The sequence below is a fragment of the Mesoplodon mirus genome (assembly GCF_964341445.2).
Source record: "Mesoplodon mirus genome assembly, chromosome: 5".
Classification (NCBI taxonomy): Eukaryota; Metazoa; Chordata; class Mammalia; order Artiodactyla; family Ziphiidae; genus Mesoplodon; species Mesoplodon mirus.
The window spans coordinates 118,100,552-118,119,302 of NC_138980.1; the positions used below are offsets into that span (position 1 = coordinate 118,100,552).

General features: G+C 34.8%; 1 protein-coding gene across 7 annotated transcripts in view; it reads right to left on the reverse strand.

The window, feature by feature from the left end:
* XRCC4 (X-ray repair cross complementing 4) overlaps nt 1-18,751 on the reverse strand; it is a 361,931-nt gene that overhangs the window by 323,366 nt on the left and 19,814 nt on the right. For all 7 annotated transcript variants that reach the window (XM_082624078.1, XM_082624077.1, XM_082624079.1 and 4 more), the window contains exons 2-3: nt 11,641-11,789; nt 4,431-4,606 (exon numbers count right to left, since the gene is read on the reverse strand). In XM_082624078.1, coding sequence (XP_082480204.1) covers nt 4,431-4,606; nt 11,641-11,779 — 315 coding nt within the window. In that variant the 5' untranslated portion in view covers nt 11,780-11,789. The remainder of the gene's footprint in view (nt 1-4,430; nt 4,607-11,640; nt 11,790-18,751) is intronic.

Sequence of the window (18,751 nt, forward strand, 5' to 3'; positions counted from 1 at the left end):
TCAACTTCTGCCCTGCAAACCAGTTCATCTGTACTATTTTTCTAGGTTCAACATACATGTGTTAATATAGGATATTTGTTTTTCTCTCTCTGACTTACTTCACTCTGTATGACAGTCTCTAGATCCATCCACGTCTCAACAAGTAACTCAATTTTGTTCCTTTTTATGGCTGAGTAATATTCCATTGTATATATGTACCACATCTTCCTTATCCATTCACCTGTCGATGGGCATTTAGGTTGCTTCCATGACCTGGCTATTGTAAATAGTGCTGCAATGAACATTGGGGTGCATGTGTCTTTGTGAATTATGGTTTTCTCTGGGTATATGCCCAGTAGTGGGATTGCTGGGTCATATGGTAATTCTATTTTTAGTTTTTTAAGGAACCTCCATACTGTTCTCCATAGTGGCTGTATCAATTTACATTCCCACCAACAGTGCAAGAGGGTTCCCTTTTCTCCACACCCTCTCCAGCATTTGTTGTTTATAGATTTTCTGATCATGCCCATTCTAACTGTTGTGAGGTGATAACTCCTTGTAGTTTTGATTTGCATTTCTCTAATAATTAGTGATGTTGAGAAGCTTTTCATGTGCTTCCTGGCCATCTATATGTCTTCTTTGGAGAAATGTCTATTTAGGTTTTCTGCCCATTTTTGGATTGGGTTGTTTGTGTTTTTAATATTGAGCTGCATGAGCTGTTTATATATTTTGGAGATTAATCCTTTGTCCATTGATTCATTTGCAAATATTTTCTCCCATCCTGAGGGTTGTCTTTTCATCTTGTTTATAGTCTCCTTTGCTGTGCAAAAGCTTTTAAGTTTCATTAGGTCCCATTTGTTTATTTTTGTTTTTACTTCCATTACTCTAGGAGGTGGATCAAAAAAGATCTTGCTGTGATTTATGTCAAAGAGTGTTCTTCCTATGTTTTCCTCTAAGAGTTTTATAGTGTCTGGTCTTACATTTAGGTCTCAAATCCATTTTGAGTTTATTTTTGTGTGTGTTAGGGAGTGTTCTAATTTCATTCTTTTACATGTAGCTGTCCAGTGTTCCCAGCACCACTTATTGAAGAGACTGTCTTTTCTCCATTGTATATCCTTGCCTCCTTTGTCATAGATTAGTTGACCATAGGTGCGTGGGTTTATCTCTGGGCCTTCTATCTTGTTCCATTGATCTATGTTTCTGTTTTTGTGCCAGTACCATATTGTCTTGATTACTGTAGCTTTGTAGTATAGTCTGAAGTCAGGGAGTCTGATTCCTCCAGCTCCATGTTTTTCCCTCAAGACTGCTTTGGCTATTCGGGGTCTTTTGTGTCTCCATACAAATTTTAAGATTTTTTTGTTCTAGTTCTGTAAAAATGCCATTGGTAATTTGATAGGGATTACATTGAATCTGTAGATTGTTTTGGGTAGTATAGTCATTTTCACAATATTGATTCTTCCAATCCAAGAACATGGTATATCTCTCCATCTGTTTGTATCATCTTTAATTTCTTTCATCAGTGCCTTATAGTTTTCTGCATACAGGTATTTTGTCTCCCCCCAGGGTTACTCTTATCAAAAAAAAATTAGGTCTTTTATACATGGCTCATGAATGAAAATGTTTTCTGAAGGAACAGAGCAAATTATGAGAGAAGAAGAGGAAGACATTTTTAATTAAGATGTATTATTTGCATGACAAAGTATATACTGCAAAATCCATATGAACTGCGAAAGGCAGAGGGAAAACGGTGACACAAAGTACATGATAATCTCTTGAGTAGGCGACAGTACTTATAGTGAAGAGATAATGAGTTCTAAGGGCTTGTACTAGAGTATGCTGTCATCCAGAACAATCTACTGCCAACTGAAGTGTCCTGGTGATGGGGCAGGAAGGGTCCCAGAGGTTTGTACTGTACGGAGAAAAAGAGTTAGCGTCCAACTGGCCATTCAACATTTATCCCAATGAGAATTAAGCTAAAATTAAAAGTCTATGTTATCTGTAAGGAAAAGCCAATGAGAGCAAAAATGAAATTTTGAGTATTATGAGCTCAAAAGCAATCTCATGAAAATTATGGACCCATCCCTCAAAAAATGTATATAAACATCAACATATACATTATACATATTAAATATTTCATTGCTTTGGAAATGGACAATTAAAACACAAGGTAATATTTCAAAAAAAACAGGTCTTCTTGAATATAAAAATTGGTAGTTACTTCTGTTTTAAAAATAGGAAAAAAATTTTTGATAGAAATGTAAATTTCAAATAAGTCATATGACTTGAATACTCAAAATGTTCAAATTATGCAGTGATCTTCAACACAGAATTAGACAGATAAAACTTCTTGAATTGATGACAACAAATGCCCAAAAACCCTGACTCTAAGAGGTATGAAACTGGTAGCAAATGTACTTAGAACTCATGGAATATTCTTTGTCATGGGAGAGTAACCTTATATCAACAACAGAACGTAATTCACTATAACCTTTTGAGGTGAATCTATGTTTATTCTTTTCTTCTAAGTGTAAGAGGTCATTTTTGGTAACAATCAGACATCTGTGTCATCAAGGAATGGATTACAAACTCCTTTTAAAGTTTTAGGTCATCCAAAGCAAAATTAGCCTTAAAAAGTATTCTGCCATGTTTCCAATTGTCTGCATATTTTTGCCAGCAGATGAATTTAAAAGATACTGTCACTCTAAAATTCAATTTGCAGAAGCACATCCTACAGCACTAGAAGATTCCCACGGAAATTTGGCCAAATAAACTTGTGATTTTCATCTGCATCCGTAAGGCTGACTGTAGCACCTCATACTGAAAGTTTTATCTCATTCAAACATCCAAAAATATCTCTCAAGTAAGCCAAGTCATGAACTCCTCCTCATCAAACCATTCTGAAAGTAGCCTTTCTTTTTCTCATAGGCAAATTAATAAATGAATAAATAGTGAGGCAGGTATCTAAACTGCATTGTAGTGCTTTAGGGCATATTTGTTAGGGAACCAACACTTATTTGCCTTACTAGGAATCTATTACTCTGTTTCTATTTTTTGAGAAAACCTGTTGAAAAGCTAGTGGTTCAAGCCTTTGGCTCTGATAAAGTTGATTAATATCAGGGTAGTAAGCAAGCTATCTTCCAGGATTATTGTCACGGTTTTTGAGTCTGATACATGCCAAGCCAATTGTAAACAACTGAAGTCATGAGGACTTTCTTCACCAAGGCAGCAAGTTCCAATGTATAGCTAAGCATGGCAAGTACTCCATCCAAACCCTCCTTTTCACCATGTCAAAGATACCAAAAGCCTTTCAATTACCCAAAAGTACTCTCACACTCTTAATTTGTTATGCACCAGTGTACACAAAACATATGAAAACCAGAAACTGGAGGCATGAAATAATGTTAGTCATTACATACATATGCTTGTTGAGTGGGAAATGGCATTATAACCAATTTGACAATGATCTGCTTCAAAATATTAGAAGAAACAGTCAGCAGTTCCATAGTATATAACATCATTTGATTGTACTTGAGCCACAGGAAAGAGCACTTTGCGATAAATAACAAAATTTCAATAGTCAGTTCAAACCTTACCCTAATTTAAATTATCATCTTAAGAACCTCAGCTTATTGAAACTTACATAAATTGGCAGCTAAGTACTATAAGTATGTATCTTCTAAACAATTCAGAATAATTCTAAATTTTTCAAAAATAATTACTGAAGCCAGGCTCTCTGTATTATTCTATACAGGATAATATATATTTCAAATTAATGATTCCATCTGTTGCTTCAAATGTTTCTCTAATTGGTGAAATCCCTTTAATCATTCTGAATTAAAGATTTTTTTTAAAGAGAATTTTTTAAACTCAATTTAGTTTCAGCACAAACTGTTCAATAACTGTAAACTTAAGAAAGCTTGGGTTGAAAGTTATTTCTTTCTATTTTAATACTTCTAACTTTGATAATATAAATAAAATACCTTAATTTCTAATCAAATGTCTTACTACACTTATCTATATAATTTTGTAATTGCAAATACATGCTAATAAAGAAGAAAATAGGTTATAATTATTAAATATTCAAAGAAAAATATATTATTTTCTTTCTCAAAAATCAGTATTTCCCCAAACTCATTTCAGTAAGCCTTGTCTCACGGTCTAAAACTTCTGACGCCACTTTTCATACTGCTCATTCATGTAATTATCTCAATAATACTTAGTCTTAAAGCATTAAAAATGAAATATATTTTCCAATAATTTTTTTCACAATTCATTAATATAAAGCATTTAATGATATAACTTTGAAGCATTCTTCCACTTGGAAACCAAGTACTTTTTAAACTTTTGTTTCTGAGCTATTCTGGGAATAATATGCTAGTTACTTAAATAATTTCTCAATAAGTATTCTCTAACATTTTACCAATTATAACATTATGGAAAGTTTTACTTACTGAAACATCTTTCAAGTTTTTCTCAAAGGAGAAGTGGCAAGACTCTTTCCAAAAATTAAACTTGTATGTGTCAGTTGGTCCTGCTCCTGACACCAATGCTTTTCTCAGTTCATCAACATATTTCTCTTTTTCCATTGCCATGTCATCAGCTTCTTGGGAAATCTCTGATTCACAAACTATGAGAAACAGTAATAAAAGCCTTATTTACTTGAAAATAAATTCTAAACCTAAGAATAAACATATTTACCTGTTGCTACTAATTTATTACTTATGTAACAGAAATTTAAACAAAAAGTAAAATCAATGTCTGCACCACACATTTTTAAGTCAAATTATACCTTTTAACTGAACTAGCAATTTTTGAGACATTAATTTAGTCTCAAATCTCATCGGAAAGCATTAGACTCCTTGTGTTCTTTCTCTGTCCTCAGATCAAATACATGGATTATAAGTTACCAAAGAAACAACCATCTTGTGTACCTGCTCTTAGGTCATAGCAATTATTTCCTATAATGATTAGTAAGCTCAATATTTTAAAACATCTTTCTTCCTTGCCTCAATTATTAAAGAGATTAAATAGTCTATAGTCTATTTCTCACTCACATGGGCAGAGTCAAATTAAACTAAAAATGGAGTTCATTCTTCTCATCTAATTATGTGCCAACGATAAAAACGGTAGATGAAGGGAGTCGATGAGGAAGGAAAGGGAAGGGAATTAATATTTATTGTCTCCTCTACGGCTTGCGTTATATATCTGGCTTCCAATTCTCTCATCTAGGTACATTTAAAGCTGATGTTTTACTCATCCATAGAGATTTTTAATTCAATAATTACATGTTCAATTTTAGATATCCTCTGTTTCTTTTTCATAATATCTTGTTCTTGCCACACCCTTATTTTCAATATTTGAAGGATTTAAATATATTTAAGATCTCATTCAGATCACTCTCTTTGCGTGGTTCCTAGGGTATGAATGCCATTTCTTCTAGCTGCTGACACATTCTTGCTCTGCCTTTTTTCCTTTCCTGCTTTGTGAGGTGTGAACATGACTCTCCTCTAGCCAGAGTATCAAGTGCTCTGGACAGCAGAAAGTCTTCATTTAAGACGTTACTTATTTATTTTATTTATTTATTTAAATAAATTTATTTATTTTATTTTATTTTATTATTTTTGGCTGCGTTGGGTCTTCACTGCACGTGGGCTGTTCTCTGGTTGTGGTGAGTGGGGGCTATTCTTCGTTGTGGCGTGTGGCCTTCTCATTGCGGTGGCTTCTCTTGTTGTGGAGCACGGGCTCTAGGTGCGCGGGCTTCAGTAGTTGTGGCACGTGGGCTCAGTAGCTGTGGCTCATGAGCTCTAGAGTGCAGGCTCAGTAGTTGTGGAGCACAGGCTTAGTTGCTCCGCAGCATGTGGGATCTTCCCGGACCAGGGATTGAACCCGTGTCTCCTGCATTGGCAGGCAGATTCTTAACCACTGTGCCAGCAGGGAAGTCCTTCATTTAAGGCTTTAAATGAAGGTTGCTGGTTGGCCTTTCTTGTAGTCCCTACAGGTTTCACCAGTTCTGGTCCAGTTTTGAAAGTTAATTTCTTCACTTGGTTTTTACACTCGTGGCAAATTTAAGAGAGCTCAAATTTAAACCCCCCACCCTCACATTTATATAACACAGACAGGATTCTGATTTCTGTTAGGACTTTTAATTTACTCATAACCCTTCGTGACTACTCTGATTCTACATCTCCAAGCCAGAGTAATTTTTTTGTTTGTTTTTTTAAAGATTTTTCTAACAGGATCACTTCCAGGTTACTTTCTTTATCTTTAGAGATAAAGAAATTCCTTAAGAGGCCTGCAGTCTCAACATGCCACTCCACTCAGGTATTACAACCACAGTCACTTAGATGTGTAACTAGTTCAGATATTCCATGAACTTATAGTTCTTTAGTTCTCATTAACCACTTCGGTTTTCAGATACCTCTTCACACATGGCACCTGGGGATTCCCTTTCTTACATTCAAAGGCTGCAATGTGTCTCTTTATTTGCTTTTAAAATTACAAGATTTAATCTAATATTTATTTGGAATGTACGTATGGTTGGGTGGTTTCCTGTATCAACTCAGGATACCACAATGATGAAAGACTCATAGGGTTCTATACTTTTTTACTTAAAGGTTACATTTATCTATTTTATTCCTTACAACACTGAAAGATAGATATTCTCATTTTACAAAAGATAAAAGTGAGGCTCAGAGAGATCAAGTAATGATCTAGGGTCATGAAGTAGGTAAGTGGTAAAACTGGGGTCATACTTATATCTCTCTGGTTGTTCTGGTTTGAGGTGAAGCAGAGATATGGGACATTAGCTAAATTATTTACTTCCATAATATTAAGAAAACACACTGGTATGAAATAATATAGAAACAATAAAATCTTGATTAAAGAATCCCTAAAAGGGCTTCCCTGGTGGCGCAGTGGTTGGGAGTCCGCCTGCTGATGCAGGGGACACGGGTTCGTGCCCCGGTCGGGAAGATCCCACAAGCCACGGAGCGGCTGGGCCCGTGAGCCCTGGCCGCTGAGCCTGCGCGTCTGGAGCCTGTGCTCCGCAATGCGAGAGGCCACAGCAGTGAGAGGCCCGCGTACCGCAAAAAAAAAAAAAAAAAAAAAAAAGAATCCCTAAAAATATAACAGCTTTTCATAACATTGGTCCATGTGCTATCAAGGGTCTGGAAGCCCCATGACAGGCAATGAGGAAAAGAGCCTGGGAATGCATCCATATATTTTTCCTGATCAGTTTTTGATAAATTCTAATATTGAAATATGAGTCTCAACACAGCCTTTGAAAAAAGGTAAGAATAAAAATATTCTTGTGTAATTTTACGGCTTCTAAAATACTTCAACATACTTTTTTCTCTCTCTGAAGCATATGCATATTTAAGATGATCACCACTATCAAATCTATTGACCTTTCAAATACCCTATTAGCTCTTCTGAAAAAACATAAAAGTAAGAAGGCAAATGCATATTATCTGAGGAATAATTTCATATTTTGTGTTTGGATAATTTTGAAGAGTTATAAGTACCTAGAGAGAGAGAAATTACTTCTCAGAGAAATAGGAAATAATCTGTAGAAACTATCTTTAATGCAACTATAGAAAAACATAAGAAAACATGAAAAAAAATAAATGATACAAATGAACTTCTTTACTAAATAGAAAGAGACTCACAGACTTCAAAAACAAATTTATGGTTACCAAAGGGGAAAGGTGGGATGGAGGGGATAAATTAGGAGTTTGGGATTAACATATACACACTACTATATATAAAATAGCTAACCAACAAGGCCCTACTGTATGGCACAGGGAACTCAATATTCTGTAATAACCTATATGGGAAAAGAATCTGAAAAAGAATGGATATATGTATATGTATAACTGAATCACTCTGCAGTACACCTGAAACTAACACAACATTGTAAATCAACTATACTCCAATATAAAATAAATATTAAATTAAAAAAATAATAAAGTATGTCTGATAAAACATCTAGTAAAAAGTATTCTAAATTTCATTACAATGAAAAGATGCCTGTCTGAAAATATTTAATAGAATTTATTGATTCAATTCATTTAGTCCAAAAATGCTTAATGGGAATCTACTATGTGCCAGGCACTATTCTAGGCACGAGGGATACAACCATTAGACAGACAAAAATGCCAGGCTTATGGAGCCTTGATTCAAGTGCTGACATCTTAGATAACCTTTCAGATACCCTCTTAGTATGTTACTCCATCTATGAATGCTGCATTGGTTAGTGTTTCAAAATATTTCATTCTTGACAGGAAAAAAACATGTGAAAGGAAATTATTTCTATTTATGCCTCTCCTTTAAAAAATATGTTTTGTAAAAAAAAAAGGTATTAGTTTAAGAAGAAAAATTTACTTGAACATTTCCTATAACAGTCAATATGAAATTCTGACTGCCTATTTAGAACTTCAATCCTAGAAAAACAAGTTGGTCACCGGTTTTGAATTTTGTGCTGCAGGAAGCACAGCTGTAAGCAGTCAAAGCTCCTTTAAAAACTTCAGTGACCACGGATAAAAGCCATGGAAATAATAAAATTCAGCAAGGATACAGATGAGCAACATAATATGGCATAAAAAGTGAGCAGGCCAAGATGACCAAAAATCAAGGAATTGTTCTCGGATAGGTAGGATCCAAGAAAGCATCACTTTAACACCATTTGTGGGTAGGTGAAGATATAAGTAAGGAAAGAAAATTCTTTACTTTGGATCCTTATGTATAATGAACCAAAAGACTGCATATCCTAAGTTTGTGTCAGAGCTGAGAAGACACACAGACTTAATAAGTCATCATATCACGGACCCACTTTTCTACTTCATTCTTTAAAAATCCTTTTTCTACTGAGCTCTGTCACATAATCTCCATATAGGTCACCAAACATATCAGTGTTTAGAACAAATATAGGTGGATATAATTATTTGATAATAAATGCATTAAAAAGTTTAATTTACTCTTCAATGAACTTTACTCCAGAGATGGGTGATATAAGTTTCTTACCGCTGACTGCAATTCTTATGAAAGTCAAATAACAGTCATCGATCATTAACCCACTTTGTGACTTAATCCTGTGATACAATCCTCTATAATGCTGAAGTGATGATAGACCACATGATAATTAGACCCCAAAACATTCATTAGATAAAACATTGCTAATGGAAAAGAAATCAGTGAGTTTAGTGTGTGGGAGATTAAAAGGAACCCCACATCCTTTTAATTTCACTCAAATGAAAAGAGAAAAAAAATTATCCAAATTGAAGGTTGCAGAAATCAAAAAGTTGTACAAAAAACAGGATGAGGTATAGGAAGGAAATTCATTTTCATGTTTCAATTATTTAATTGTTTCAATATTCTTAATTATTTTATTCTCTATCTATAAAGTGCCAAACTAAATTATATTTATGTATAAGACTTAACTAAACATGGAAACAATATTATATTATTTGGTTACGTATTTTGTCCCTGAAATTCACACAAGTGAGTAATAAAAGGCATTAAACATTTGTGAGATTTAAAACTTCAGTATCTTTGAAAATAAATGACCAGATCCAGTGCACTATAAAATTTTCTGTTTGAAAGCTTGTTCAGTACAGGAAGCCAAAATATTAACAATCCACCAAGGGATACAGAAGTTTGATATCACATTTTTGTCACACTAAATTTCATTAGCTGAAAAACAAATGGTAAAACATACTGCATTTATGATCAATGCCAAGAAGTAAATATGAAACTGGAGTTTTCATTAAAATATATGCTAACTCTAAAATGAGTAGTTTACTTTCTTCTTTTTCCTAACCAATTTTATATATTTCAGGCATCCTTTCATTCTTTCTTTCAGAGAATATCCATCAAGGCCTGTATGTCCTATGTACTGATAGAAATACTTATGAACAGTGGTTGGCAAATCAGATGTGTCCTTTGCTCTCAATGAATGTAGGCTAGTGAAACAATATTCATGTTAACAATATTAAGAACAACTGCCAGCACATTTTGTATGACATAAACAAAACGTTCCATAAATTTAAAGTTAACTTAAATTTCTGGTTAAATTAAGATTTAAGAGTTAACCACAGTATTCTTTTTCTTTTCCCAGTCCTTAATGGTATAAAAAAAAATTCAAACAACGTAATATTGTTCTTTGTCTTGGTGAATGAGGTTTACTGACTACATCAAAATTTAATATTTTTCTTTGATAATTAAGGCTCTTAAAATACCTCAAGGTCATCCGTCTGACCATAACTTCTTGTTATACAGAATAAACCATTGGTTAATTGGAAATATCTAAGTTATAAATTCCTTACATACAACCAACCACATCACCTAGAACCTGCCTCCTGGGCTGTGCTGTTGGAACTGTTCTTTTCTCCCTGAAAACTGGCATTAGCCTACTGCCATTGTCTTCAACCCTGTGTACCATTTACCCCAAAACAGAGTTATTGTCAGTTGGGTATACCTTCACCAGCATACATAGAGCTAACCTGACAAATCTTCCTCCAGTTCTGCACTGCAACAACAAACCAACAACTGAATTCTCTTACATAGAAATTTACAGCTTAAATAGATACCATAACAGGTACTACAAACATTATCCTTGAAATTTCTTTATTTTACAGTAATACTTATATTACCATTCCTCATTCTCTGTCATAAAAAAATGAGTAATAAAAACCAAAACCCTCTAAGTACAAATTCAGTTTGACTATGTTGTATAACAGAATTTGTAATACTCAAGAAGAAAACAAAACTTCACAATGTATTGTGATTTTAAAAGGTGATAATAATTATTACAGTAATAAATTTTAGGGGAATATTTCAAAAGTTGATAGAAGATACAAATAGCACATAAATTAACATGACAAAATTATTTTACCTAAAACATCATTTACAACATAACTCTAGAAATGACTATTTCATAACTGTAGAAATAGCTTTTTAAATCTTTCAATAAAACACTTTAGAAGTATATTATCAACAAAACTTTGCTATATGAGTAAAACATAATTCTAGATATTTTGACTTTATACCTGCAATGTTCCATAAATGATTTCAGGGTCATTAACCTCTTTAAAAAGATTATTACCAAAGATAAAAAAAGCAAAAGTCTATTTCATAAAATAACAGCCAAAATCCCATATATGGGTTTGAACTTTGGTTTACAAAGTTTTAGGCTACTAGTTCTGCTTCATTTTGTTACAAATGTAGTACATGTTCACTGGAAAATAATTCAACAATGTAAGTATATGAAATAAAAAGAAAACCACCATCACCCCACTCTCCCAAGCCTTGGCCCAGCCAATCCACCTTCCTGTGCCTCCCAATATTTCCCTGGGGTCCTAAGAAAAGATACATATAAAAAGTACTATTTATGTTTTGTATAAAGAGATCATTTTAAAAACTCTGACCAACTCCAAGAACTATGACTCAAATGGTTATTTCTCTATCCTTCTATTAATTACTTACAGAAAATAATATTAATATTACAAATCTGTGTGTAAATCAGACAGCAGTAACAAGTAAAAGCAATCATGTTCCTCTTAACCAATATCTATTAAAGAAACACTTTAATTTGAAGTATCACTGAGGACTGAAGAATAGCACATTATTGAAATTTTTCTTTAAAAAATTCGCTTTTAACATTACCTGTTCCAGTCCATGCTGACTGCCCATCAGTAAGTGTAATAACAAAACCAGATCCTAGTGTTTTTTCCCAAGCAACTTGTAGAAAATGCATTATATCAGGTTCAGAAGCAAGATAGATTCTGCTTACTTTTCTCTCCATTTCTGATCACCTGTTATAAAAGAAAAAAAATATTTTTGCAGGAAACCGTGACTATCAAATAATGATGCTTTCTGTACTGGTCTCTCAGCTATACAAAGCACCAAGGAAATAAGTAAAACAAAAAGCTATATAATAGCCAACCATCAAACTCAGTAAATCACAGTTCTGTTCAATACTGATTCACAATTTTTACAGATAAAAGCAGAGGCTCATAAATGATTTGCCCAAGTTGTGTAGCTGAATAAAAATGACCATCTCCAACAATATGAAGATCACATTTTCCCCAAAGCCTCTTTCTCTACGACAAATGGTCACAAGAACTTGTGTGAGTGATCTGGGAGTAATCTCAGGATTGGAATCTGATTATAATTAGTGAGGATAAATTGGATCAAGTTCTTAGTCTCTGTCTGGAGAAAGACTGTGTAAATGAAAAAGGAGAGTAGCATAAAGATTTGGAAAAGAAAATCTCAGAACCCAAGAGTTGGCCATACCTATCACATCTTCTCTAAGAAAGGGGTTCCCAGGACTCACTCTGTCCACTGAGATAGAAGTACCCTGTAATGGAGATGGATTATATCAAGCTATTAGAGCCTAAGGCTAATAAACTTTTTGCATTTTTAAAACTTTATATTGAAGTATCATATCCAGGCAAAAGTACAGATATCTAAAACCTAACTTGGAAGTTTTATAATTGAGCAAATCCATGTAAGCAGTACCTAGATCAGGAAGCAGAACATTACCACCCCAGAACTCATTCTCACAACGCCCCTTTTCCAGTCACTGTGTCCCCAAATAACCACTTTCCTAACAGATTAGAATTTTGAGTATCTTTGTACTTTCATGTAGATATAATCATACAGCACATTTTATTTTGTGTCTGGCTTCTTTTATGGAACATTACGTTTGAGAAATGCTTCTTAGAATTGTAGATCATGCTCATAGTTGTATAATATTCCATTATGTGGGTATAGTACAATTTATTTATCCATTCTACTAGCGACAGGTTTTTGAGTACTTTCCAGGTTTTGACTAGCATAAATAGTGCTTCCATAAATATGCTAGCAATATCTAGGCTTTTCTGTTGGGCATATACCTATGAGTATATACCCATGAGTGAAATTTCTGGACCAGAGGATATGCATATGTTCAGTTTTAGTAGTACACAGCCAAAAACTTTCTAAAAGGTTTGCACCAATTTACACACTTGGTATGTCAGTTCTGATCACTACATGTCCTTACAAACATTTCTCATCTTTTTAATTTTAGCCATTTTGGTGGGTATGTAGTATTACACAATGGTTTATTCACATTTCCCTGATGATTAATGATGTTGAGTCCCTTTCATATCTTGATTGTGCATTTGAACATCCTGTTTTGTGGAGTATCTGTTAAATCTTGCCAATGTTTTTATTCAGTTGTATTTTTCTTATTGACGTTCTTATTGATATATTATTTTCTTTTTGTTTTGTTCTTTACTTTTTGGACTATGAATCCTTTTACAGATATATGTACAGTTCTGCCATTCTGTAAGTTATCTTTTCATTCTCATAATGGTATCTTTGGATGAAAAGCAGTTTCCAATTTTCACGAAGTTAAAATTTATCAAAATCTGTATGTTATAGTTATACTTTTTCTGTACTACTTAAGAACTCTTTAGTCACCAAGATGTTCTCCTATGTTTATCTAAGAGCTTTATAATTGTACCTCTCACATTTAGAACTGCAATCCATATGGAATTGATTTTTGTACATCAATTGTCAGGAGGGGTCAAAATATATTTTTTCCACATGGATATCAAATTGACCAAGTATTATTTATTAAAGACTACCCTTTCCTACTGCAATGCTGTTACTTTTGTCATAAATCATGTGACCGAATATGTGTACAAGGTTCAATTTTTGTTTTGTTCATTCTTTGCAGGTGAGCAATTTCAAATATTATACATTTGGCTTGTCAAGGTTACACTGAATAGTGATTCTATTACTGTGATCCAGCACATTTATAATCCCTTGCTGACCCTGCCATTTAAAAGTTTAATAAACCTCCCTTCTGAGTATTAAAATCATTTATGTAAAATGTTGAGCAGAATAAGCACAAGCATAGACTTCTGTGGCCTGCCATTAGAAACAAGCCTCTCTTAGACATCAATCACTACTACTAGGTGGGTGTACTGCTGATACCTCCATTTAAGTCACAAGGATATCAAGATGGTCCTTCGTAAAACCTACCTACTCTGCCAGTCTAGGAGTGCTATTAAAAAAAAAAAAAGAAAAGAAGGGAAGGGAAGGGGAGGGGAGGGGAGGGAAAAGAAATTAAGACAGACATTTTCTTAGTGATCCCACTCTCATTTCTAATGATTACAGGTTATTTTTCTATTAATTCAAAAACTTTTCTTCCAGTAATTCACTCTAGAATCTTGCCCAGATTGACCTCAAACTTACCAGACTGCAATATGCCACGTATTATTTAGTTCAAAGCAAAAAACTATATTTTTTCTAATACTGGAATATCCTTTGCCCATGTACATTTCATTAAGAGATACTTAAGCTATAGATGCTAACAAAACTAAAGGAATACCCTAAAAATTACAAATATGCAAAGAAAAAACATTATAAAAAGTCAAAATGCGGAACAAAGCACACACTTCAAAGATGAAAAACTAGAGAGAATTATTCTTCAATCACATAGCATGAATCTCTTACTAGGTGATCCTAAAAAAGCTAAGAGTATAAAATTGCCTCCAAGTTTTATGACCAATATAAATACTATGTTGTGACAATCCAAAGGTAAATTATTAATTGACATTTCATTGATAACTAATAAGTTTTAATAAAAGCCAAATTTTTAAGTCATTTTAATTTGCTTTCTCAATTTAAAACTATTATGTTCTCCTAAATAAAGCATCATATTTTTCTCAATTAACAAATGAATATGAAAATCAAAACAACTCATTCTGTCAGATCTTCACAAAACAAAACTAACTTCTCTATCTTCTGGGGGATGAGAGGCATGCTTAATTATAGAAGGCTAGAGCTGTACTATCTTACAGAAAAAAGCACAAGGAAGCAGAGAAACTTCCAGAACGATAGAAAAAAAATCTAAAATTAACAGTCTAATGAGATTGGTTCAAGATGGTGGAGTAGGGGGCTTCCCTGGTGGCGCAGTGGTTGAGAGTCTGCCTGCTGATGCAGGGGACACGGGTTCGTGCCCCGGTCTGGGAAGATCCCACATACCGCGGAGCGGCTGGGCCCGTGAGCCATGGCCGCTGAGCCTGCACGTAAAAAAAATAGATGGTGGAGTAGAAGGACATGCTCTCACTGCCTCTTGCAAGAGCACCAGAATCACAACTAAATGCTGAACAATCATCAACACGAAGACACTGGAACTCAGCAAAAAAGATACCACACATCCAAAGACAAAGGAGAAGCCACAATGAGAAGGTAGGAGGGGTGCAATCACAATAAAATCAAACCCAATAACTGCTGGGTGGGTGACTCACAAACTGGAGAACACTTATACCACAGAAGTCCACCCACTGGAATGAAGGTTCTGAGCCCCATGTCAGGCTTCCCAACCCGGGGGTCCAGCAATGGGAGGAGGAATTCCTAGAGAATCAGACTTTGAAGGCTAGTGGGATTTGATTGCAGGACTTTGACAGGACTGGGGGAAACAGAGACTCCACTCTTGGAGGGCACAAAGTAGTGTGTGCATTGGGCCACAGGGGAAGGAGCAGTGACCCCATAGGAGATTGAAACAGACCTACCTGCTAGTGCTAGAGGGTCTCCTGCAGAGGTGGGGTGTGGCTGTGTCTTACCGTGAGGACAAGGACACTGGCAGCAGAAGCTCTGGGAAGTACTACTTGGCATGAGACCTCCCAGAGTCCGCCATTAGCCCCAACAAAGAGCCCAAGTAGGCTCCAGTGTTGGGTTCGCCCAGGCCAAACAACCAACAGGGAGGGAACTCAGACCCACCTATCAGCAGACAAGTGGATTAAAGTTTTATTGAGCACTACCCACCTGAGCAACAGCCAGCTCTACTCACCACCAGTCCCTCCCATCAGTAAACTTGCACAAGCTTCTTAGATAGCCTCATCCACCAGAGGACAGAGAGCAGAAGCAAGAAGAACTACAATCCTGCAGCATGTGGAAAAAAACCACATTCACAGAAACAGAGACAAGATGAAAAGTGAGACAGATTTCTACTGCATGAAGGAAAAATAGAAAAACAACTAAATGAAGTGGAGACAGGCAACCTTCCAAAAAAGAATTCAGAATAATGATGGTGAAGATGATCCAGGACCTCGGAAAAAGAATGGAGGCAAAGATCAAGAAGATGCAAGAAATGTTTAACAAAGATCTAGAAGAACTAAAAAACAAACAAACAGAGGTTAACAATACAATAACTGAAATGAAAAATACACTAGAAGGAATCAATATTAGAATAACTGAGGCAGAAGAACGGATAAGTGACCTGGAAGACAGAATTCTGGAATTCACTGCTGCGGAACAGAGTAAAGAAAGAAGAATGAAAAGAAATGAGGACAGCCTAAGAGACCTCTGGGACAGCATTAAATGCAAAAACATTCACATTATAGGGGTTCCAGAAGGAGAAGAGAGAGAGAAAGGGCCCGAGAAAATATCTGAAGAGATTATAGTCGAAAACTTCCCTAACATGGGAAAGGAAATAGCCAACCAAGTCCAGGAAGCGCAGAGAGTCCCATATAGGATAAACCCAAGGAGAAACATGCCAAGACACATAGTAATCTAATTGGAAAAAAATTAAAGACAAAGGAAAATTATTAAAAGCATCAAGGGAAATATGACAAATAACATACAAGGGAACTCCCATAAGGTTAACAACTGATTTCTCAGCAGAAACTCTACAAGACAGAAGAAAGTGGCATGATATACTTAAAGTGATGAAAGGGAAGAACATACAACCAAGATTACTCTACACAGCAAGGATCTCATTCAGATTCGATGGAGAAATCAAAAGCTTTACAGACAAGCAAAAGCTAAGAAAATTCAGCACTGCCAAACCAGCTCTAGAACAAATGCTAAAGGAACGTCTCTAAGTGGGAAAAACAAGGGAAGAAAAGGACCTACAAAAACAAACCCAAAACAATTAAGAAAATGGTAATAGGAACATACATATCAATAATTACCTTAAACGTGAATGGATTAAATGCTCCAACCAAAAGAAACAGGCTCGCTGAATGGATACAAAAACAAGACCCATATATATGCTGTCTACAAGAGACCCACTACAGACCTAGGGACACATACAGACTGAAAGTTAGGGGATGGAAAAAGATATTCAATGCAAATGGAAATCAAAGAAAGCTGGAGTAGCAAAATTCGTATCAGATAAAATAGACTTTAAAATAAAGAATGTTACAAGAGACAAGGAAGGACACTGCATAAAGATCAAGGGATCAATCCAAGAAGAAGATATAACAATTATAAAAATATATGCACCCAACATAGGAGCACCTCAATATATAAGGCAACTGCTAACATCTATAAAAGAGGAAATCGACAGTAACACAATAATAGTGGGAGACTTTAACACCTCACTTACAACAATGGACAGATCACCCAAACAGAAAATTAATAAGGAAACACAAGTTTTAAATGACACAACAGACCAGATAGATTTCATTGATAGTTATAGGACATTCCATCCAAAAACAACAGATTACCCTTTCTTCTTAAGTACACACGGAACATTCTCCAGGATAGATCACATCTTGGGTCAGAAATCAAGCCTCAGTAAATTTAAGAAAACTGAAATCATATCAAGCATCTTTTCTGACCACAACGCTATGAGATTAGAAATCAATTACAGGGAAAAAAATAACGTAAAAAACACAAACATATCGAGGCTAAACAATACGTTACTAAATAACCAAGAGATCACTGAAGAAATCAAAGAGGAAATTTTAAAATACCTAGAGATAAATGACAATGAAAACACGACAATCCAAAACCTATGGGATGCAGCAAAAGCAGTTCTAAGAGGGAAGTTTATAGCAATAAAGCCTACCTCAAGAAACAAGAAGAATCGTAAATAAACAATCTAACCTTACACCTAAAGGAACTAGAGAAAGAAGAACACACAAAACCCACTTAGCATAAGGAAAGAAATCATAAAGATAAGAGCAGAAATAACTGAAATAGAAACAATAGCAAAGATCAATACAATTAAAAGCTGGTTCTTTGAGAAGATAAACAAAATTGATAAACCATTAGCCAGACTCATCAAGAAAAAGAAGGAGAGGACTCAAATCAATAAAATTAGAAATGAAAAAGGAGAAGTTACAACAGACACCACAGAAATACAAAGCATCCTAAGACACTACTACAAGCAACTCTATGCCAATAAAATGGACAACCTGGAAGAAATGGGCAAATTCTTAGAAAGGTATAACCTTCCAAGTCTGAACCAGGAAGAAATACAAAATATGAACAGACCAATCACAAGTAATGAAATTGAAACTGAAATTAAAATACTTCCAACAAACAAAAGTCCAGGACCAGATGGCTTCACAGGTAAATTCTACCAAATATTTAGAGAGGAACTAACACCCATCCTTCTCAAACTCTTCCAAAATATTTCAGAGGAAGGAACACTCCCAAATTCATTCTATGAGGCCACCATCACCCTGATACCAAAACCAGACAAAGGCATCACAAAAAAGAGAAAATTATAGACCGATATCACTGATGAACATAGATCCTCAACAAAAGCAAAAATCCTCAACAAAATACTAGCAAACAGAGTCCACCAATATATTAAAAGGATCATACACCATGATCAAGTGGGATTTATCCCAGGGATGCAAGGATTCTTCAATATACACAAGCCAATCAAAGTGATACACCATATTAACAAATTGAAGAAGAATAACCACATGATCATCTCAACAGATGCAGAAAAAGCTTTTGAAAAAATTCAATACCCATTTATGAT